This window comes from Mus caroli, unplaced genomic scaffold (assembly GCF_978045245.1).
Source record: "Mus caroli unplaced genomic scaffold, Mus_caroli_1 scaffold_3, whole genome shotgun sequence".
In the NCBI taxonomy this organism is placed as follows: Eukaryota; Metazoa; Chordata; class Mammalia; order Rodentia; family Muridae; genus Mus; species Mus caroli.
Genome location: NW_028227258.1, coordinates 65070220 through 65093727, shown reverse-complemented (window position 1 = coordinate 65093727; position 23508 = coordinate 65070220). Strand labels below are relative to the sequence as shown.

The 23508-nt window shown below is 40.9% G+C and overlaps 1 protein-coding gene across 4 annotated transcripts in view; it reads left to right on the top strand.

Annotated features, from left to right (window-relative positions):
* Otud7b (OTU deubiquitinase 7B) overlaps nt 1–23508 on the top strand; it is a 58336-nt gene that overhangs the window by 21144 nt on the left and 13684 nt on the right. For 3 of the 4 annotated variants that reach the window (XM_029475043.2, XM_021158377.3, XM_029475045.2), the window contains 5 exons: nt 11694–11844; nt 15934–16122; nt 16979–17206; nt 19726–19827; nt 20458–20585. In XM_029475043.2, coding sequence (XP_029330903.1) covers nt 11760–11844; nt 15934–16122; nt 16979–17206; nt 19726–19827; nt 20458–20585 — 732 coding nt within the window. In that variant the 5' untranslated portion in view covers nt 11694–11759. Of the gene's footprint in view, nt 1–11693; nt 11845–15933; nt 16123–16978; nt 17207–19725; nt 19828–20457; nt 20586–23508 lie in introns of those variants that run through there. The other variant, XM_029475044.2, reaches the window with a different exon arrangement.

Below are 23508 nucleotides of genomic sequence, written 5' to 3'. Positions count from 1 at the left end.
CCATTTGGGTATCATTTAGGCATGACAAGTGCCTCTGAGTATATGTGTCAGCTATCAGAAAACACAGAATAAAAACCTTAAAAAGTATTTAACTAAAAATATTTGAGGGACAGAGTCATATATATATATATATATAAAACTTAGGTTGGCCTAGAACTCACTAGGTAGCTAAGCCTGGTCTTGAACTTGGGAGTTTTCCCACATCACTATTGGATATTGAAATTACAGGTGTGTACTATTATAATTTGAAACTTGTTTTTATGATCTGTCAAAGTGTTTCACAAATAAAACTACAAAGTTATTTAGAGGACTCATAGCTATACTCATATAAATTATATTTGTTCATATGTACCCTTATGGTATCAATGGGGAACATCAGAAAATGGGTTAGTACTTGAAACCAATAAATAATTTAAAGTCTGTTTTAAGTATGGATACTTAAAACATTAAGTAAGAATGCCAATATCCAGGATCTCCACTGAAATGTAGTCTTGTCCTCTATGCTCCTGTTGTCCCTAAAGACTCGAGGTCTCTCACTTCTCTGGGTAAAGTGGTTGCTCTTGTATAGATTCCTGTTCTAGTGACACTAATGGGTTCACACTCAGTACAGGCAGTTCTGTGGCTCCTCTTCTTTGTATTCCCAGCCATTAAATCGGTGACTATAAGATGATAGACTAGATTGGCAAATTTTGAATAAATTACTAATAATCAAGTTGGAGGTAGGGTGGAAGTGTCTAAAAGACCAGCTAATAACAATGGCAAGTGGTTTACATAGAGCCTAAAGGAGGCTTAGAGATGGTAAGAAAAGATAGATGCAGAACTAAAAAGAAGAAAATGATGAAAAAATCTTTGAGCTGAAGTATCTAATTTGTTGTTTTGCTTATTTGAAATAGGATCTCAATATGTAGCCTTGGCTAATCTGGTACTCTGTGTAATTTAGGGTGACATTGAGCTCAAAATATTCCTCCTGACTCAGCCTTCTGAATGCTAAGATTACAAATATATACCGCTGTGCCTGTCTCTGAAGTATCTACTTTTATAAAAGGAAAACTTCTTTGTCTAATGAAAGCCAAAAATTATTACCAGTATGTGGAAGGAAATTAATTTACCGAAAGAGATTTATGAAATAGATTGGTTTTGTATGGATAACTAACACAGATAGTACAGTAGTTTGATTTTTTCCTTCTTTTTTTTTTTTTGTTTTTTGTTTTTTGTTTTTGTTTTTCTTTCTTCGAGACGGGGTTTCTCTGTGTAGCCCTGGCTGTCCTGGAACTCACTTTGTAAACCAGGCTGGCCTCGAACTCAGAAATCCGCCTGACTCTGCCTCCCGAGTGCTGGGATTAAAGGCGTGCGCCACCACCCCCGGCTGATTTTTCCTTCTTTCTGACTTTTCCAGTCACTAGATATTAAATAATTGACAACTAAATGACCAGTAATTTGGAACTGCATAGCTGGTAGGGGGCTGGGTGTTATTTACCAGAGGTTTGCGAATTGACCTTTGAGAGAGAGTGTGTTTTACAATTAGTGTAGGCTGATGATTTGAAATTGTTTTGTTAGTAGTGGTATGTGTATATGAAATTAAGCAGTCAATTTTTAAAGGGCTCAAGTAGAACTTTTGTTTTTGTAGGATATTTTAAAAGTTGACTTTATTGAAAACCTAGTCTTGGCTGAGTGTGGTAGCACATGCCTTTAATCCCAGAACTCAGGAGGCAGAGGCAGGCAGATCTCTCTAAGGCCAGCCTGGTCTACACAGTGAGTTCTAGGACAGCCAGGGCTACATAGAGAAACCCTAACTCAGAAGACAAAGACAAATTTAACAAAACCCAAGAAAACCCAATCGTGGGCCGTTCTTAGCCCTAACTAAAAGGAAAAAGAAAAAAATTATGTGAAGTATACATTAATCTAAAACAAACAAAAAATGTTGCTTTAGGCATAGTAGTATAGGCCTATAATCCCAGCTACTTGGGAGGCTGAGACAGGAGGATTGCAAGGTCCGTGCCTATTTGGGTTACAGAATGAGTTCAAGGTTAGCTTGAGCTATGTAGTGAGACTTGTCTTTAAAAAACAAATAAACAAACAAACAAACAACAACAAATCCAAACAAAAATGAGCAAGGCTGGAAGTGTGTCTTACTTGGTAAAGTGCTTGCCTAGCATGCGTGAAGACCTGAGTTGAATTCCCAGCCCTGCAAAAACCAGGTATGGTGATAAGTCTCTATTCCCAATGCTTGTGACATAGGAAAAGTAAGACTACTAGTTCAAGGTCATTGGCAACAGAGAATGCAAGGCCAGCCTGTGCTATATACAACCTTTTCTCAAAACACAAAATACACCCCCACCCCACACACATACACAAAGCAAACAGAAAACATGAGACAACAAGAAAAGACTTGTAGAACTGGAGAAGTTGATTTGAGAGGAGTGAACTCTGGAAGAAAGATAGGTAGCTATGTTGGGTTCTGGTGGAGTTAAGAGTATTGTGACAAGGATTTGGGCACAAAGTGGGCAGTTTACATTTCTCAAGGATGTATATCAGGTATTACTCTAAAGATTGTAAGTATTTATAATCTAAACAAAAGTTAAATACTGTGTATTTTCCATCTTATATGTGAAGAAAACGTGGCAAAAAAAATTGTATTTCCAGGATTACATAGTTCTAAAATGTTAGATCCAGATTTGTAACAAGAAGTGTTTGAACCCAGAGTCAATTCTTTGTGGAGTTGAGAGGGTCTGAGCAGTGAGGGTGGGCTCGTGTATGAGTGACTAGATTGGCTGTGTTCTTCCATCCTCTCCAGGTGAAGTGTGCTGTTGCAGTAGGCGCTGTCTCTGCTGTGGGTGGACTGACCTGTAAATAGTATGCTTAGTTACTTAGTACTGCGCGATGGTGAAGGAATCCCCAAGTCTCTGAGCTTGTCATTATCATGTGTAATATGAGATCAATGATACAAACCTCTTAGAGTTGTTTGAAAATTTATGTGAAATAATTTCTAAAGCTTTAGTCTTTGACTTTGTTTCCATTAAATGTTACATGGGTCCCTTGAGAGTAGAAGTTGGCCATATTCTGTTTCTTTCTGAAAGGTTACATTTTTGTATGTTGGAAAGACCTGTTTTAACCCAAGACAGCCTGCCAAAACAACCATTCATCTCTCCTCCCACCTTAGGAGGATTGTGTGCCCCTGCCCTCCTCTCTGTGTCTGGATTCCTTGGAGTTGACATCATAAGCATGGAGGAGTCTCTGACCTTTGAAAGTTCTCGAGTCTTAAATGTTTTTTTTTTTTTTTTCAGTGAGGTTTGAGAGGAGTTGGAGAGGATGCAGAGGCTGCTCTAGTGCAGTGGTGGGGCCAGAGAGAGTGCAGGGTGAGGACAGAGGGAGGATGGTGTAAGTGTAGGGTCAGGAGTTTCTCAAGCATTTTAGCAGAGATCTAGTACCTTCCACCAGTATTTATTTTCAGGTTCTTTCCTCTGTTACTAAGTTGTTGGGGACTTAGTATGTACAGATGGACTTTAATGCAGGATTAGTCTGAGTTAAAACAGTCATTAGGGAAGAGAGGCTACACCAAATAAAGTCTTTAGCAAAATGTCTTTGAGATAAGCCAATGTAAATTTGCCTATGTGTAATACTGGTGTGTGTTTGTGTATGTTGTGTTTGTCTGTCTATAGTTGGGTACTATACAAATATATTTCAGTTTATTGAAATGAAAATTGTGTACCTGGTAGTGAATGGGACACAGGAGAGTTTTTGCCCTCATATTGTTGCTGTTTGGTGGAGACACAAACAAAATAAACAAAATCTGTGTGCTATGGGGAAATGGTGATAGATGTGGAGAGCAAAGTTTTATTGTGAATACCAAGGGAAAAGTGGAGTCCAGAGAACACTTTGCAAATGAGGTGGCACTCAGGTGGGTTTTTAAGAAGAGGAAAGAGCCTAACAGTCCTTTAGGCAGGGAACAATCTATACAGCGACTGAGATCTGAAGTATACTTGATGGAGCTAATGGGAAGGAGAGCCCAGTCACGAAGGGCTTCTGTGTGATATTCAGAATTTAGATATTAAACTTTGCTCATTGGAGCCTTTGAGGAATTTTGAGCACTGGGATATATTGTCATATTTATATTAAATAATTCTCTATAGTAGGTACTTATAGACATTGATTAGTGTTTGTAAAAAGAAACATTGGGTCCCAGTTTTCAAAAGAGATATAAAAGCTTGTTAAAGGCATTGGATGGACTTAAGAGACTATATAAAGGTAAGTCTGAAAAGCTGTGTGAGTGTAAGGCAGAAGAGGAAAGCATAGCATGCCTGCCTGGCTGCGGCTCCAGTGCCTGAAGTAGTGCTCCACTTTGCTAGATTAGAAAACACTGTGATAGCCGGAAAGGGTGGAGGACAGAGATGAGGGAAGAATTTGTTTTTAATGTGTCCAACTTGAAGTGTCTGGGGCTTCTCGAGCAAGGCAGAAAGAATTTGATACTCTGGATATCTTTAAAATCATCAGCATTTGGGTGGCCAGGATTGAGAATGAAGTTTCTCAAGGAGATGCTACAGAGTAAGAAGTGGAGGGCTTCTAGCTAGAACTGTATGCTTAACCTTAGTGCAGGAGCAGGCAGAGTCCCCGAGGTGACCTAGGAGAGCTGAGGAGGAGGAGGATTGTGAAAAGCCCTGCGATGCCACTGTCCTCCCTGGGGAAGCCATTTGAGTAGGACATCTTATTCATTCTTCTATTGTTGGGAAGACAACATAGTCAAGGCAGCTTCTATAAAACAAAACATTAAAGTGGGACTTGCTTACAGTTCAGAGGTGGGGAGCGTGGTGTACTTAGGCAGGTGCTAGAGCAGTAGCTGAAGAGCTCCAAACTGCTCCATAGGCAGAGAGAAAGAGAGACAGAGAGACAATCCCGGCTTGGCATGGGCCTCAGTGCCCGCCCCCCGCCCCCCGCCCGGGACCCACTTCCTCCTAATGTTTGTAATCTTTCCAATAGTGCCACTCCCTGTCGTCTAAGCAGCCACACATGTGAGTTTATGGGATCACTCTTACACCACACAAATGTGCATGAAGGGAAAGAGAGGAAACCTGAAGGAGGCCCTTTGCCTTGCTTTATATAATTTTTTTTTCCATTTCTTTGCAGTGAGAGCAAGATCCTTTGCTAAGAGTAAGTGAGACAGCTTCTTGAGTAGGAGGCTCAGAAAAAATGGTGAAGGTGTGAGACTGTCCTGAGACAACTTCATGGTGTAGCAGAGTCAAGTAGAAGACAATGGTGTTTTGATGAAAGAGAGAAAACTAAATATACTTTATTTGGCATATTGATCTACAGAATTATTTGATCTTATTTTGCTCAGTAACTCTATCTAGTGGTAGAGAAATTGAGTAGAGGACCCATCCAAGCTGGGTAGCCAAAACAGAATAATAAAGAAACTAGGTTTTGCCAACCAAAGAGTACACATGGAGGGATCCATGGCTCCAAATACATATGTAGCAGAGGATGGCCTTGTTTGGCATAAGAGGGAGGGGAAGCCCTTGGTCCTGTGGAGGCTTAATGCCCCAGCGTAGGGGGATGCTAGAGCAATGAGGCAGGAGTGGGTTGGTGAGTGGGTAGAGGAGCCCCTCATAGAGGAAAAGTGGGGAGGGTAGGGGATGGGGAGGTTGTAGAGGGGAAACTGGGAAGGGGGATATCATTTGAAATGTAAACAAAATGATTAATTTTAAAAAAAGTATAAGACTGCAGAGCGGTATTTAAGCCACACAATTTGTTGAATTTTGTTATCACAGTGATAAGAAATCTATAAAAATGCCTAACAAATTACTTTTGGGTCTTTAAATTTTTGTAAATTCATTAAACTAAAACATTTATATGAATCCATTTTACCTAGTACACAAGTACATTTCTTCTTCACATTTCAAATTAAAAAGCTATGTGGACAAATTAAAAAAGAAAGAAAAGAAAAGAAAAGGAAAGAAAGAAAGGAAGAAAGAAAAGAAAAGAAAGAGAGAAACTAGGTTTTGAGTAGTAGAGGCAGCTTAATGGTTAAGAGCACTTGCTGATGCCCAGCAGTGGTGGCTCACGCCTTTAATCCCAGCACTTAAGAAACAGAGGCAAGTGGATTTCTGAGTCCAGGACAGCCTGGTCTACAGAGTGAGTTCCAAGACAACCAGAGCTACACAGAGAAACCCTGTCTCGAAAAGCCCAGGGGAAAAAAAAGCACTTGCTGCTCTTGGAGAAGACCCAAGTTTGGTTCCCAGAACCTACATGGTGGCTCACAACTATCTATAATTCTAGATTTCCAGGAATCCAGTGTCTCTTTCTGACCTCTGAGCACTAGACATACATGTAGTATACATACATACTTGTAGATAAAACACTCATGCATATAATGAAAATAAATCTTTAAAAAAGAAACTAGGTTTTTGCAGATTATTTAAGTGATCAGTCATTGGTTTCCCTTTCAGTTCTGCAAGAAGGGGTAAGAAGAGAGTCAATTCAGGTTTCCTACTCTCTGCTGTCATCCTGATCTAGTTCATCATATCTTCTTAGCATTAATTTCCTAAGTCTGCTGTGCTGTCTCAGGTTCTTCTCACCAGAATCAGTATGATTGCAACAACACCAACAGCAAAGGGCTTTAAAACCTTATCATTCTGGTATGTTAATAATTCATTTCTGATTCTTTTCCACCTGTGCTCACAATTTGAAAACCTCAAACTTTCCCAGGGTCTGCTAGGTCCTGTCTGTGTTTTCTACAGCTCTCACCTCTCACAAACTGCTTTGTCGGCTTGGAGCTATCTTAATCCCAGGCTGTTTCTCTAGTTGCTCACTGTTCAGTTCTTAGTTCAGTACTACGTCCCTGTGGCGGCTTCTCCTGCCTTACGGGAGATAACATCCTCGTCTCCAGTATTTATTATTGTGAGAATTTATAATTTTTTCCTTTTTACTGTAGATATTTTATAAGCATGGAGATTGTGTCTCATTCACTGTTCATATTTAATCTTGAGCATAGTGCCCAATGTTCCGTTGGCAGTTGATGGACTTTTTATTGTCCCAAGCATGATGTGGTTAAGGGAGTAGATGTTGTAGAGACTAAGAGAGTAGCTGTAGAATGGAGAAGAGCTGGAAACTGGGTGTGGTGGTTGCACATGTAATCCTAGTACCCAGGAGGCAAGGGTAAGAAGATCACTACAAGTGGGAGGCCAGCCTGGGTTACAGAGGAAGCTCTAGGCCATTAAGGCTGTGTTGTGGTGCTGTCTTTTAAAAAAAGAAAAGAGAAGAGAAGAGAGAAGAAAAGAAAAAAATGTAGAGTAAAATGCTAGCATTTCAGACTGCCAGTGAAAATGGTTCTGAGTGATCTCAATAGAGATGAAAGGTTTTAGATAGTATGAAACTCTAAGGTAGATGGATTACAGATGAGCATTAACATTTCTCAGGAAAATGGCAGGACTTGAAGTGAGGAAACACTGAGCCTGTGACTGTGTTCCCTAACCCTGAGTGCCGCTGAGCTCCCTTTCTGTGTCATGGAGGCCAGCAGGAAGATATGCATTCAGACTTGCTACATTCAGACAAGCTCTTCACCTGGCTTTTTGTTTTCATTGTTGAGCAAATATGATAGTAGGTGGCAGTTGGCAGGAGGTGTTGCTAGCCTTGTGTGCTGCTGAGTGTACAGCTGGCGAGTCGTCATGGAAAGAGCTTAAGGAATACTAGCTTGTTCTTGGTTTCTGTCTTCAGGAGAGCCTGGAAGTGGAAGCAGGGGCAAGATGCAGAAGTGAATTTTGAGCAAGATACTCTGTTTATGCAGCATGTGGAGTTTATAGTTATGATCAGCACCAACATTTATAAATGAATATAGGTACAAGTAAATACAGATCCAGGCAAAGAGTTTATAAAGCGCCTGGCTCACGATAATGGTGTTGGTCTGCAACAAGTAATTTTGTAAAGAAATGATTTAATTTCCATTGAAAAGTCATCATTCTCAGGAGTCAATTTTGTTGTTCAGTAGAACTGAATAAGAACCAGTATGTGGGGGCTGGAGAGATGGCTCAGCGGTTAAGAGCACTGACTGCTCTTCTGAAGGTCCTGAGTTCAAATCCCAGCAACCACATGATGGCTCATAGCCATCCATAATGAGATCTGATGCCCTCCTTTGGTGTGTCTGAAGACAGCTACAGTGTATTTACATATAATAATAAATAAAATAATGAATAAAATCTTTTAAAAAATGCCTTGGCTTTGGGTATTCGACCTCTTCAAATGGACTTAAAAAAAAAAAAAAAAAAAGAACCAGTATGTGAACATTATCAGGGGGAGGGGTGTAGTGATAGGTTTGGCTTTTATTTAGAAAAAAACAACTTATTACAGTTGGATCTGAAAGTAATGAGCTCCGTGTCAGAGCTTGTATTCACTTGGGAACTGGGCGATCTGCTAGAGGTGTAATAGAAGAGTTCTTTGGTGGGGTCAGACATGGGACTGAATAATTGCTGACAGCCCTTCCACTAGGAAAACTGGGTGCTTTTGACTGAATCCGTCTATAAACCACACAGTCAACAAATATTTGAGTGCTGCTTCCCTTTTATTTGAAAAGCTGAAGGCTGTGTTTGTTTTTTTGTTTGGGGTTTTCCTTCCTGTGTGTTGAGACAGGGCTAGCTGAGTCTTCGTAATTGGCTTCAGTATCCTCACTTGGAATTTGAGAAGCATCAGCCAGGTGTTGTGATGTTGTAACAAGATCTGCTGTCCTTCTGTTGGGCGAAGGTCACAGTCCAACCTTGTATTGGAGAATCCAATACAAGAATGAACTGCCAAGAAGTTTGCTTTAGTGCTTCACATTTTTGCTGAAGAGCCAGTCTTTCCTGATAGGAATTATTTGTTTATTTTAGATGTTTGGAATTGAGTGGCCTACCTTCTGTTTCCATGTAAGATCCCAGATGCCATGACACTGATGGTTTTTGTTTGCTTCTCCCTCAGGAGCCTCTCTCGATCTGGCTGGAAATTGTTTGCATGCCTGTGGCTCAGTCTCCTTCGTTCTACTGAGCGCTGTGTGTGCTGTTGCATATTTCCCACGTCCTTTCAGAAAGCTGTTATAGTAGCTTACAGTGGCTTGACTATCTGTCTGTTTGAGGCAGGGTGTCATAGTTCTATCTGCCCTCGAACTCATTACATAGACCAAGCTGGCCTCGAACTCACGGAATTACCTGCCTGCCTGCCTCTGCTTGCAGAATTCTGGTATTAAAGACCTGAGCCACCACACAAGCTTACCTTATTTTATTTTTTAAGCGTAAAGATTTAAGTTCATTTTGGAGTTAGTCTCTTAATTTTGGACTATTTATGTTTGCTACTTTGACAGTGCCCATGTCCTGTGACAAAGTGGTGAATACAATGGGCTTTGGAGAGACTTCTCACTTGCATCAGGAGATGAGAAGCTTTCATTCACCTGTGAATTCTGAAAGCACTTCATTTTTTTTTTTTTTTTTTGGACAGGGTCTTTCTTTGTAGCTTTGCATTCTCAATCCTCTTGCCTCTGCCTCTTGAGTGCTGATGTTAGAAATGTGTAACACTTGCCTGCCTTGAAATTCAATACTTTTTGTTGTTGTTGTTGTTGTTGTTGAAACACTTTACTCAGAGTAAAGTTGGGGAAAGTTGTAGAAGTCCATGCTGTCTGTTGTCCTGCGCAGGGCAGACCTTAGAGATCTCCCTGTCACTGAGAGCTTGAAACTCAATTCTTAGGCACAAGTTGCAAGGGGGCTGGGTCACTTCATAGAAAGCTTGGCCAGAAGTTCTTCACGTAGTTCTGGATTAGTGGGAGATTAACAGCAGGGGCTGTTTACCTCAGGCTGGAGTGCTGGCTTGGTGCCTAGGATAGCGAAACACATGCAAATTAGACATTTGTTTATAATGAATTTAGTCACTAGGTATTTATAACTGCCTATTATATTATACATACCTTGCTCAGTATTGGACTAGGGATATGAATAAATCATGCTCTGTATCCATTGGTTTCTTGTATTATTAGAGCACTATAAGAAATAGTGATTTCGGGCTGGTGAGATGGCTCAGTGGGTAAGAGCACCCGACTGCTTTTCCGAAGGTCCGAAGTTCAAATCCCAGCAACCACATGGTGGCTCACAACCACCCGTAATGAGATCTGACTCCCTCTTCTGGAGTGTCTGAAGACAGCTACAGTGTACTTACATATAATAAATAAATAAATCTTTAAAAAAAAAAAAAAAAGAAATAGTGATTTCTCTTTTTTAAAAAATCCAAAGAACTACCACCAACAAAACAATCAATTATCAGGTTAGAGACTTATGATTTCTACAACCCACAAAAATTTGCTGTTTGCCTTACTAGGTCTAAAAATGTAGACAAATGGAATCAGATCATACTACTAAACAAGTTGTATTCAGGGATAGAAGAGGAGTGAAGGAAAAAAATCCTTGGAGGTCATTCTTAGGCTTTAGGTTTTCGGAGGAATGTACTGTCTGAGTCATCTGTTGTTTTCAACAATTCTGGTTTTGTCTTTTCCAAAAAGATGATTAGTGGGTGCAATGCGACAGTCGGATACCCGGGCACTTTATGAACGAGCCCCTTCTACAGAGCACCGTAAGACTAGTGAGTGTGGTCAGAGCTGGATCTCCACCCTATTTTTGCTTTCTCAGCTGGGACTATTAACCTCAGAGGAATGTTGACATGGTGCCAGGCTGTCAGGTCAGGGACATAGTTTCTGCTAAAGTCAAGTCTGAAAGAAGGAATCTTTTCTCAGGTAAACTGGCACTCATTTGTCCTGGGAGAAAACTCTTTCTGATTGTGTTTCCTGAGTTCTGCAGTTAGTGACTGTTGGGATGAGCCTCTGGGATCTCCACTCAGAGTGTGGAATAGTTTGGTATTTTGAGTAGTTTCAGCATTCAGTTTACTCTTCCTGTTTTCTCAACTAGCATGAGAATCTTAGTCAGCTTTGAAGTCATCTGCTGTATAGCGTTATTTTGTTTAATAAGTATCTACTAAGGGCCAGTGTGCCTTGTACTGTGTCAAGTAATTCATCCTGAGGATAGATCGGTAAAGAAGACATGCAACTTCCTATTTCCAAAAATTTGACATGCAAATCAATGGCTAGGCAGAGAGTGATTAAAGTAAGTTCAGAAGAAAGCCAGGGCATGGTGGCACATACCTGTAATATCAGCATTCACAAGGCTGAGACAGGATGATTGCTAGAGGTTTGAGGTTAGCCTGAGCTACATACGAAGCATTGTCTACAAAACCAAAAACCCTTAATAATCAATATGTTTCAGGAGGGACATGAGCATGGCGCCATTTAGGAAACATTGTAGGTCGGAGAGCTTTCCAGGGTAGCAGATTGCTGCCTTCTCCCTTTAGATTGGAGGGGCAGACTTGGCACTCGGGTGGGTATAGAGCACTTCCTAGTATATGCAATCCCTGGGCTTCATCCTCAGTGCCTTTCTCCTTAAAAATCAAACCAAAACAACGAAAAAAGCAGAAGCAAAGCTTTGTTGAGTAGTTTGTAGTTACTGTAGGTATTAAAATATTGTTAACAAGGAAATGAAATGTGATTCTTCATGAAAAAAATTATTTATTTTTTTGTTTGAAAATTCAGTTGGAATGAAGGAACCAGAGCAGTTTAGCATTTGTTAGAGACTGTTGAAATTAGGCTGTGATGATGCTGTTCTGGTTATGTGAGCCTTGTGCATGCATCTCCTTTTCAGGTCAGGGCCTGGATTTGGATCTATGTTCTGCTCACACCCTGCTGCCTGAGAGTACTTGATGATCCCATGACCCTGGACATGGATGCTGTCCTGTCGGATTTTGTTCGTTCCACAGGTGCAGAGCCAGGGCTGGCTCGAGATCTTCTAGAAGGTAAGGAGAAAGTGAGAAAAGAGAAAGCAAAATCCCATTAGGGTGATTTGCAACATTTTAAAGGGATCAGAAAAATGTTTTGAGTGCTGTATGCCCTCCACTTTAGTTGCTTCTGTTGAAACCACAATTTCCCTAATCACCTTGTACGTATTAGGTGCTTGCTTCCTCGTGAATTTATATTCAGGTAAGTCAAGGGGAAAGTTAGATTAGCCCACTAAAATAATCATACCTGATCTTGTCCTCTAGCCATTATGCACACGCTATACATATATACTGCCCACTTGTTCTAGCCTCTATATGCATTTATATGCACACGCCACACATATATACCACACATGTGCCCAACAACACACTCAAAATTAAGGAAAAAATAAAAATAAAATCATCCTCTTAAAAGAACAAGTGTTTCATTGTGTGTGTAGTGTACCCAGTATATGCAAAGTACTTGGTATATTATTCTCTCAGCTGATGTGTTATATAATTGCAGTGAAATTACATAGGATTTGAACCTTGACCGGTTTTCAGAGTGTGGCTCTTAATGATCATGTTACAAATACTTCTTGCATGTTGTAAACACTCATAAAATTGAAAAAAAAAAAAAAAACAAAAAACAAAAACAAACTAAGAGTGTCATGAGTATGAAGAGGGAAATCTAATTTAGCTTTCAGGAAGGACTACCCAGGAGAAATCGCTTAATAAAATGACCCTGAGAGGAGAGAGAGTGATGTAATGGAGTAGTGAGCAAGATGGGAAGAGTGATTCGTGAGTGATAGGAGCTGGCAGGGTGGACAGGAAGCAGAGTATGGGAGCGTTTGTTCACCATAGTCAGGAATTTATACCTTAAGTTCACTGGAAGTAAAGTTTTTAATAGTATAAGAATAGTTTTAGCCGGGCGTGGTGGCACACGCCTTTAATCCCAGCACTTGGGAGGCAGAGGCAGGCAGATTTCTGAGTTCGAGGCCAGCCTGGTCTACAAAGTGAGTTCCAGGACAGCCAGGGCTACAGAGAAACCCTGTCTCGAAAAAAACAAAAAAACAAAAACAACAACAACAACAAAAAGAATAGTTTTTAGAGTTTAAGGGTTTAACCTGTTTCAATAGGTTATATATAGGCCATTGGTAAAGCCAGGTAAGAACTTACCATAGTTGAGGTGAGACGTAATGGTGACTGCAGTGTTGGTGAGAGGGAGAGGAGTTGATGGAGTGAGATATTAGTCGCTAGAGAGATGCATCAGCAGTTAAGAGCATTTGCTGCTCTTCAGAGAACCTGGGTTCATGTCTCAGTACCCACATGGTGACTCACAACTGTGAGTTGGCCTCCTTGGACACCAGGCAGGCATGTGATGCACATACATACATGCAGGCAAAACATTCACACACATAAAATAAAAAATAAATATATTTTTCAAAAGGTACCATTTAGAAAGGGAATCAAAGAACTTGTTATTACTGTTGTCATCTCTTTCTTTAGCGTGTTAATATTCTTTAAAAAGTTAACTCTTTGCTAGGCATGGTGTCACATAATCCTAGCACTTGGGAGGCAGAGGCAAGCAGATCTCTGTGAGTTCAAGACAAGCCTGGTCTACACAGTGAAACCCTATCTTAAAAACAAAACAAGAAAGCGTTAACTTTGGTTATAGTACAAAGAATAAATTAGAGAGAAGAGAGATTAGGAGCAGAGACTCATTAAAAATCTTACCAGAGAGTCTCCTTCTTAAAGGAACAAAGGAAGGACACACTATACATATATACCACACAGGTGAACTTATAAAGACTTGAATTAGGGCAGAGACAATAAAAACAGACAAGAAGGAATGGATTGGAGAGTTAATCTAAACAACCCTCTGAGTAACTGAGGGGAGGGAGAAGAACGGTGGGTCTGGGCAATAGTGAGGAGCTCCTGCTGGAGGCTAGGGACTGGAGAAGTTGTGATGCTCTTACTGATTTAGGGGGCCACATGAGGAAGAGAGGGTACAAGTTTTGGAGAGATTATTAACATTTGGTGCTGGACATGCTAGTGTTAAGAGGTCCTGATGACTTTAAGGAGTTTCCTGACAGTTGGAAGTGCATATCTAGTTCTCAAGATAGGCTGTTTATTAGTACACGAGTTGATTTAGGGGAAATATTCTCCATTTATTCAGCAAATGTTTATTGAGTTTTTGCTAGATGCCAGGTCTCGTTCTGGATGCTTGTACTAAACAAAAACCCGTACCCTAATGTTATAGGAAAGGTGGCCAGTATACAAGGAGTATGTATATATTTTATATGCATTATGTTTGAGGGCATGGAGGGTTATGGAAAATGATAACCAGAGTATTGAGGTGAACAGGATTTTAAACTGGGCAGTCAGAGTAGGACTTACTAAGAAAATGGTATTTGAGTGGATAACTGAAGTTTACAAAGACTGATCTATGTAGATATGCTGGAGAAAAGTGTCTTATATGTAGTAAGAATAGTCAGTGAGAGGCCTGGGTGGGGAACAGTCTTGATGTGGTCTAGCAACAGCAAGGTGGCCAGTGGAGACCAGAACAGAGAATAAAGAGTGAGAGATGAGAGGGGCAGAATTAAGTCAGCAAGCATGAATTGTTAGTAGAGCTTAACAGGAGGGTTAGACAACAGTGACAATGGCAGTAGTAACGCATGCGAGATTGCACACAAAGCACCGTTTGTGTGCTTAGAACTCATTTAACCTTCAGAACAGCACGCTGCTGCAGGCACACCATTGCACAACATCTTCTGGGGAAGTCTATTTCTATCCATCCCTAATAAAAGGGAACAGATCATAGAAGTCACCTCACCCAAGTCTACCTGCGGAGCCAGAGCTCATCTGAGGTTACTTCAGGAGCTTGGGTAGCATGCCAAGCATATGGATAACTACGGGCAGCTATACCACCAAAGATCTGTCTTCTTAGCAACTGTTAAATGCTTATGTATTCTTGGGCAGAGGAGGAACCTTATAAACCTTATTAACTCATTACCATCTCCCCTACCAGGAGATGATGATGATAGTAATAATCCCAGATTGTTTTATTTTATATGTATGGATAAGTGTCTAACATGTGCATGCCTAATCTCCAAGGAGGCCAGAAGAGGGTGTCAGATGGTAATGATCATATCCAACCTGGAGGAAACAATCACACAGAATACTAGTATTATAATCTATATTTTTCACAAATAAATTTCAGAGAAAAAGGCAGAAAATAAGAGAGGCTGTAGAAAGCCTTCAATATTGGGCTAAGGAGCCTTCTGTAGTAGTGATAAACCATTACATAAAGATTATGAACACAGAACTGAATGTGCTTTAGAAAAGTGAATCTCATGAGATTCCTTGAGTAGATTGGAGGTGTAGGATACTGGGTGAAAAGTTAAACCAAGGCTGTAGCAGCTAGAGTAACAGAAGTGCAAACAGTCCATCAATGTGTGTTAAAGAATTTAAATAGAGAAAGTGACTGAAAAACTCCATCATGTTGCGTCCTTTCAGATAGAGTGCTGCTTTAAAGTAGGAGCTGTACAGCTCCTGTGCCTGTGTTACCCAGCAGCTCTGCACTGGACACACACTTTGCATGCACTTGTAGGTGCCCTAAGGCATCCTAGAGTCTAGAGCCTACTGCAAGCTAACTGATACTTTGAACAAGTTTTGGTACTTCTGTAAGCTTTGTTTCCTTGGTCTGTAAGAGAAATTTCATTTTATGTAACTAAGTCTCTAAAGGGTTTGAGTTTAGAGACAAAGTTTCTACCATTGTGAGCCTTACATAGGAAATAGAAAATAAAGAAAATTGGTATTTCAGATTGAGGAAAATTAAAGTGGAAGGAGAAGAAAGTTAAAATAAAATTGTACTGTACATGAATATGATGTTACTAGGTTTATTCTTGACATGAGGTATTTTGAAGCAGAGTCTCAGGTAGCTCAGACTAGCTTCAAACTTCCAATCCTCCTGCCTCAGCCTCCTGAGTTTTTAGCATTATAAGCTTGTGCTGCCATACCTGGCTTGCTTAATTGTGCTAGGCTGTTTAGATGGTCTTTCTGTGTCTCCCCTAGTTTCTTAATACTCTGGGTCTATTATATGTTTCTTGTTTTTTCTCCTGTTAGGAAAGAACTGGGATGTGAGTGCTGCCCTCAGTGATTTTGAACAGTTGCGTCAAGTCCATGCTGGGAACCTGTCCCCACCCTTTAGTGGAGGGAGTACTTGCCCTAAGACCCCTGAAAAAGGGGGTTCGGATAGAGAGCCCACTCGCCCTTCTCGACCCATCCTTCAGAGACAGGATGACGTCATTCAAGGTATTGCTCTGAGGACTAAGGTGGAGTAGGAAGCGCCTGTGTGCTCCTTTAGAGAGATTTTCATTCCTTACTCTCTTCCCAGACAAACCCAGCGGTTACTTTATCTGTAAATAACCCTGAGACAGTTGTTCATTCTTTGCATCATCTCTGGCCAGTACTGGAAGAGGACAGCTGCCTAGCATTAGAGCTCCTGTCCCCTTGTGATAATCACCCAAATACTTGAAGCTATGAAAACATATAATATTGCACTGACCAATTTTGCTCATAATGTTACATAGGCTGGGACATTGCAAGTGCCATGTATTTAAAACAAAATTATTTGGGGAAGCACAGTTTACATTAGTGTTTTGCTCTCTGGCATATTAAAATTTGACTCTAAATTTCTGACAAATATGTATATCAAAAAGTTACAGTAAGTCATATAGATGTTGTTGATCTTTTCTTTAATGGAGATCCTTTCTACATCCTCTGAGACCCTAGAGAGATTCTTTGCCAAAATCCAGCCTAATTCTCTTCCTTGTTCTTCTTCCCATTAAAAAAAAAATGACTAAGTTGCTAAGTGAACACCTCACATTCATGTTGAAAAATAGGAGTCACAGATAAAGTCATAGGAAAAGGAAGGTTAGGGAAACCCCAGACAAGGCTAGAAAGATGAATACACTTTTGATAGTACTGAGTCTACCAAAAAAAAAAACCCTGTCATTTTGTATATTTTTCTATTTGTGTTTGGCTTAATAAAAAATACAAAGTTGAGAAGTAGCTGGCTAGATACAGTTTTTCCTTGACTGGAAACATCTGTGGCGAATTCTCAGAGAGAGTTGCATATGTTCTAAGGTGACTCCGTTTCTCATTGCAGAAAAACGCCTGTCTAGGGGCATCTCCCACGCCAGCTCCAGCATTGTTTCCCTGGCCCGCTCCCATGTCTCCTCCAATGGTGGGGGTGGGGGGAGCAGTGAGCACCCCCTGGAAATGCCCATCTGTGCCTTCCAGCTTCCAGATCTCACTGTGTACAAAGAAGACTTCCGCAGCTTCATAGAGCGAGACCTCATTGAGCAGTCCATGCTGGTTGCCTTGGAACAGGCAGGTCAGTGGGTGTTTCCTCTTCGGTGATATCTCCTCTATTCTGGCCTGCAGCCACATAAAACCTTCATCAGTAGCCTCTTTTTTTTTTTTTTTTCTTTTTTTTTAATTAAGGATTTTTTTTTTCATTTACATTTCCAGTGCTATCCCAAAAGTCCCCCATACCCTCTCCCCCACTCTCCTACCCACCCACTTCCACTTCTTAGCCCTGGCCTTCCCCTGTACTGAGGTATATAAAGTTTTCAAGACCGATGGGCCTCTCTTCCCAATGATGGCCGACTAGGCCATCTTCTGATACATATGCAGCTAGAGACACGAGCTCTGGGGAGGGTACTGGTTAGTTCATATTGTTGTTTCACCTATATGGTTGCAGACCCCTTTAGCTCCAGTAGCCTCTTTTTTAAGTGTGAGATCTGATTTCTGTCAGATAGGACTCTGGTACTTGTACTGAGATAAAGAATAAAAACTAGCCAGGTATTAGAGAAAGGGATAGGAATGAAATTTAGATACTTTGAAAACTTCCTATTTAATAGAAGAGAAACCAGATATGTATGTAAAGGGCTTAGTAATTGATACACAAAACTCAATATGTGAACAAAAATAATTGATTACAATTGGCTATGGAGCACCTTTGCAAAAACAGGACCAAGGCTGTTGATAATGCACTAAAAGTCACATCCATTCATGTGAATCTTTTCCTTACATTTGTTTACTTTCTTAATCGACACCATTTTAAATTAACATTAACTTAGTTTGAGTAAGCAAGATAACTCAGTGAGTAAAGACACTTGCCACCAAGGCTTGACAACTTGAGCTTGATCCTTGGGACCCACATTGTGGAAGGAGAGAACTGACTTCCCCAGGTTGTCTTCTGACCTCCACACAGTGCTGTGACATGCACATGTGCCAATGCTTATACATTCACACACTAAATAAAGGTAATTAAGAAAAAGTAACTAGTGTAAAACAATATGGCAGCTGGGAATTTGGGGAAGAATGTATGTATTAAAAAAGAAATCCTCATGGGTGTGGTGGAGATTGAAAAGGACCAGGCTTGGAAGTACACGCCTTTATTTAATCTCAGCATTCTGGATTCAGAAGCAAGCAGATCTTTTATGAGTTTGAGGCCAGTCTGGTCTACCTGGTCTATATATCAAGCTCTAGGCCAGCCATGGCTACATAGTGAGATCCTGTCTCAAAAAAGAAAAAAGAAAAAAAAAAAAAATCACCATGGCGGGCTAGAGAGATGGCTCAGCACTTAAGAGCCTTTGCTCTTCCAGAAGACTGAGGCTTTGTCTCCAGTACTTACATGGCAGCTCACAACTGTCTGCAGCTCTAGTTCCAGGAGATCCAGTACCCTCCTCTGACCTCTGAGGGCTCCAGGCATTCCTGTGGGATGTGGACGTACAGACAAAACACTCAGATACATGATATAAATAAATATATAAAAAAAGTTCGAGTTCCTATGGAAGAAAGATTGGAGGTGGAGGTGGGGCGGGGATGGGGAGCCTTTCCATTTTGTATCCAGTGTTAACTGTAACTGTTTGTAGAAGTTACCAATTTATCTGGGTTAGTGAAATCAGAAACTGTTTTTCCCTTTTCTAGACTTTAATTGCTCAAGAAAACTTTCAAGTGTCATTTGTAAAATCATTCCTTCTTGTAAATGAATTTGTAAGATTGCTGTTTACAATTGAATGTAATTTACTTGGGTGTTTTATGTACTTGGACTTTTTGCTTATAATTTTAAATTCACAACACACACCTGCTGAGTGCTGTCACATATGATACAGGATATATACACATAAATAGATGATAGAGTGTACACACACACACACACACACACCTACCTTGCATAGTTTTTTCTTTGTTGATTCAATTAAGCTGAGCTTTGCTGTTACTGTATTTAGTGGTCTCCTGGCCAGAGAGAGGGAATCAGAGCCACACTAAGTAGCTCACAGTTTCAGCCTGGGTATTATTGACATTTGGTATCAAGTAATGCTTTGTTGTACAAGCTTCCTTGACCATTATAGTACACTTAGAAGCATTTCTGGTCTGTATGTACCAGATAACAGAAGTACATACCTGCTCACCAACTGTGGGAAACAAACATCTTCATACATTGATTGCCTAATGATCCCATGCTCAACAGATTCTACCTGTAAGTAAAGAAGATATAAAGAGTCATATAGGCTGGGCTTAGTGCTATAGTCCTGTAATCTCCCCACTTAGGATATAGAGGCAGATGTATCAGGAGTTCAAGGTCAGCCTCAGCTGTATAGTAGGTTCAAAGTTCAGTCTCAATTATAGGAAACCATGTATCATCATCATCTTTTTCATCATCATCTTCATCAGCATCATACAGAGCATGCAGTATCTATTCGTAGGCTCAAGCAGAAGGTTCGGGAGTTCAAAGCCAACCTGCTCTATGTAGCAAGACCATGTCTCAAGAAAAGAACTAGTAGTTTTATACTGGCAGTCTTTCTAATTTGCTTCTCTCCCTTTCTCCTGCTGCCATGTCTGCAGGGCGTCTGAATTGGTGGGTCAGTGTGGACTCCACCTGCCAGAGGCTGCTCCCTTTAGCAACTACTGGGGATGGGAACTGCCTCCTGCATGCAGCATCTCTTGGTGAGTCTCAGAATGGCCTCCCTCCCTGTAGACAGAAAGCAGTTGAGGCAAGTGTCATGTGTAGGATTTCATCTTACCCTTCATCCCAGGTAGACATGGTGGTTCACGCCAAGACTTAGGGGAATGGGAGAACCTTGCCTTAGCTTCCTATCTTTAGAGATGGGAGAACACTGGGTTACTGTAGGCTCCGCTCTGAGCTGAGCTCTCGAAGTAATAAGCATAGGAAGCAAGCTTATGTGGCTATGTGTATAGTGGCAAAATTATACTTAACTAGTCTTTTAATGTATAAAAATACATGTTTTTCGTTGGCCTTTATGACACATTAAATTATTATACCTACTCATAACTCCGAGTATTTGTTGTTAGCTTTGGAAGGGATTCCCATTTTCTAGCCATTCCATGATGTTCGTAGGTGTGTGGTGTCATACCAGTTTTACTAGCTGTTGTATTTTGGTTTGTTAGGTTTGCTGGGGAGTGACGGCTTCCTCTTAGAAGTCGAGGGAATCAATTTTATCCTGCTCCTTTTTTGAGACCCTGGGTTTGGTCCTTAGTGCCACAAAAACAAAAGCTGGGTTAGTAAGTGGGAGTGAGTGGAGACAAAGTGTCCTATGCCTTGCTTTCTCCCCACAGGGATGTGGGGTTTCCATGATAGAGACTTGGTGCTGAGGAAAGCACTGTATGCACTGATGGAGAAGGGGGTGGAGAAGGAAGCACTGAGAAGGCGCTGGAGGTGGCAGCAAACACAGCAGAATAAAGAGGTGGGTGAGCTTGGGGGCACCTTCTTTCCAAAGTCCCCCACCATAACCAGAGAGGAGTGTCTCTGGTGCTGAAGACTGAGTCTTCTGTGTCCTCCTGAAAATGACAGAGCATGCAGGTAATGCCATAGCAAGTAGCTTCTACTCAGCTGTGAGGTAACCCAGCAGGCCGAGGCCTCTGCCCACAGCAGTGCTTTCCCACACAAGCCTCTTGCAGTACTCAGAGGTCGTAGCAGAGGGTTTGTTTGTTGGTTTCATTTTTAATGAGCTCAGATAAGTTCATAGGATTTTTGTAGCTTGTTTTAATATAGGCTGGATTATTCACTCCTTGGTTGGGTACATGGTGCATGCATCACTGCAATGTGAATGTGAAGGGCAGAGGACACCTGTGCGAGTCCTCTCCCTCCACTGTATGGATTCCAGGGGTCAAAATTCAGATTATTGAGCTTGGTGGCAAATGCCTTTCTCTGATAAGCTATCCCACCTGCCTGATTAATTTTGAGACCCTGTCCCCTCCCCTTCTTTTACCTTCCCTTCCCTCTCTTCTACTCTCTCTCACCCTCCTCCTCCTCCTCCTTTCCCCCTCCCTCCTCTCCCCTTACTCTGTAACCCAGGGTACCCTGGAACTCACTACACAGTCCAAGCTGGCATTGAATTTGCAACACTTCTGCCTCAGTTTCCCAATTGCTGGGATTGTGTGGGTAAATCATAATTTCCAGCTTCTTTTTAATTCTCTAAAAAATAATGTGTTTGTTTATTATTTATCTATTTCATGTGCACGTGCATGTGTGCATGCCATGCCACATATGTGGAAGTGAGAAGATAACGTATATGAGTCGGTTTGCTTCGACTGTGTGGGATCTGGAGATGGAACAGGTTTTCAGGCTTGGTGGCTGGCACCTTTAACTCCTTGCCACCCATGTTTTTAATTATGTAAATGCTTGAATGTTTTTACAGTCTGCAACTTTGCTTTAATTTGGTAAAAAATGTAAAAAGATACTTGTTAAATTGATTTTAAATATTACTGTTCGCGGATTTGGCAGGCATTGTGATTACTTTTATATAGGAAGTAGTGATGGCGTTTTATGGTCCATCTCTACACCAGGAACTGGGAAAACGACAACTTCTTTCTTAGTTTAGGTTTTAAAAGTTTCACTGAAAGACGGCCTTGCCTGTTTTGGGTATGGATGTAGCTACTTTCTTTGTTCAAGCACAGAATTTAGAGTGACATATGGCTACAGAGCATGATGCTATGTTTGTTATCTGCTTCTCTATAGAAGCTGAACTGTTCCTATAAGAATGACATCATGTGTTTACATAAATAGGCTTCACTGTTTCTTTAGTTCCTCTCTCTCCTTCTCTCTCTTTTTCTCTCCCTTCCCTCCCCCGCCCCGTGTGTGTATCTTCTATATTAGTATGCCGTGTTTTCGTATGTAACTGGTTATGTATTTTTATTTAATGTATGTATATGTTTGTACATGTGCATGGAAATGCCTTTGGATGACAGCAGAAGGTTTCAGACCTCCTGGAACTAAAATTGCAGGCAGTTGTGAGCTTTAGTGTAGGTGCTGGGAACTGAACTTACATCCTCTCCAAGAACAGCAAGTACTCTTAACTGTTGGGCCATTTGTATAGTCCCTGACTTTGGGTTATTTCTGTTTTTGTTTTTTGCCATGCTTTAACTAATTATTTCTGACACTGGATATGGGAATGTCTTTTCAGAGGTTTTCTTGTTTTCCTGTGTCTTCCTCCATCTCCAACTTTCATTGTCCCATTATAACTAGTGCTAATATACAACTAAAATCTTGTTTTTCAGTCACTTGGAATTTTACATCTAAAGATGTAACGTAAAGTTTTATGTCATTATGGGGCTCAGAAGTTACAGTGGTTCCTGATACAGCTCTTGCCACATGAACATGAGGACCAAAGTTCAGATTCTGTGAATCCATAATACAGCTACACACACACACACACACACACACACACACACTGTTGTGTTTCCTTAAACAAAGAACCCATTGTTTTGGCTGGAGAAAAAGTTCAGTGGTTGTGAACACTTGTTTCTCTCATAGAGGATAGGTGTTTGGTTCCCAGTACCCACATTAGGTGGATCACAGCCACTTGAAGCTTTGCTCAAGGGAATCTGATACCCTCTCTGGCCTTTGTGGACACCCACACTTATATGACTGATGGAGACAAATAATTACAAAATAAATCTTTGAAAAAAAATTATACACATATCCTTGACCATCCACTTTTGCTCCAGAGGTAGAATCCACAGGGAAAAGACACAGTTGACATTGTTTTTTCCCCTCTTGAGACAGGGCTTCTTTGTGTAGCCCTGGCTATCCTGGAACTCCCTTCTGTATACCAGACTAGCCTCAGTCTCAGAGATCCACCTGCCTCTGCCTCCTGAGTGCTGGGACTAAAGGTGCTGCCACTATCACCTGGCTACAAATTGACATTCTTATCACCCAAAGCAGGAGTGGTCCTTATAGAAAGCTGCTTTTCCTGAACTAGATCCAAGCTGGTCTTGAGTTTGGAATTTAAACCAAATCAGTAATCAGCTTTATCTTCCTGCTGAGTGTAAGTTATAACTGAACCTCAGCTTTGACCACACCAGGGACTAGAAAAGACCTCATCAGAACATAGCGAATATTAAGTGGGAGTGTTAGCAAAAGTAAAGTGTGCTCGATCTGATTATTAAATCTATTAAATACAGGCTTAGATTATGAAAGTATTATTCAGGAGAGCCAGAAATACTCAAGTTCTTTCCTGTTTTCTGCCCTTTCTTCTGGGGGTGCACAGAAAATGGTGGCTGGTGAAGGAGCGTTGGCATATTGCAAACCTCAGGCTGGAAATGTGCCATGCATGATTGTCTTGCTGGACTTTGATGACTTCAGCCCTTACTTGGGAGCAGGAAGGA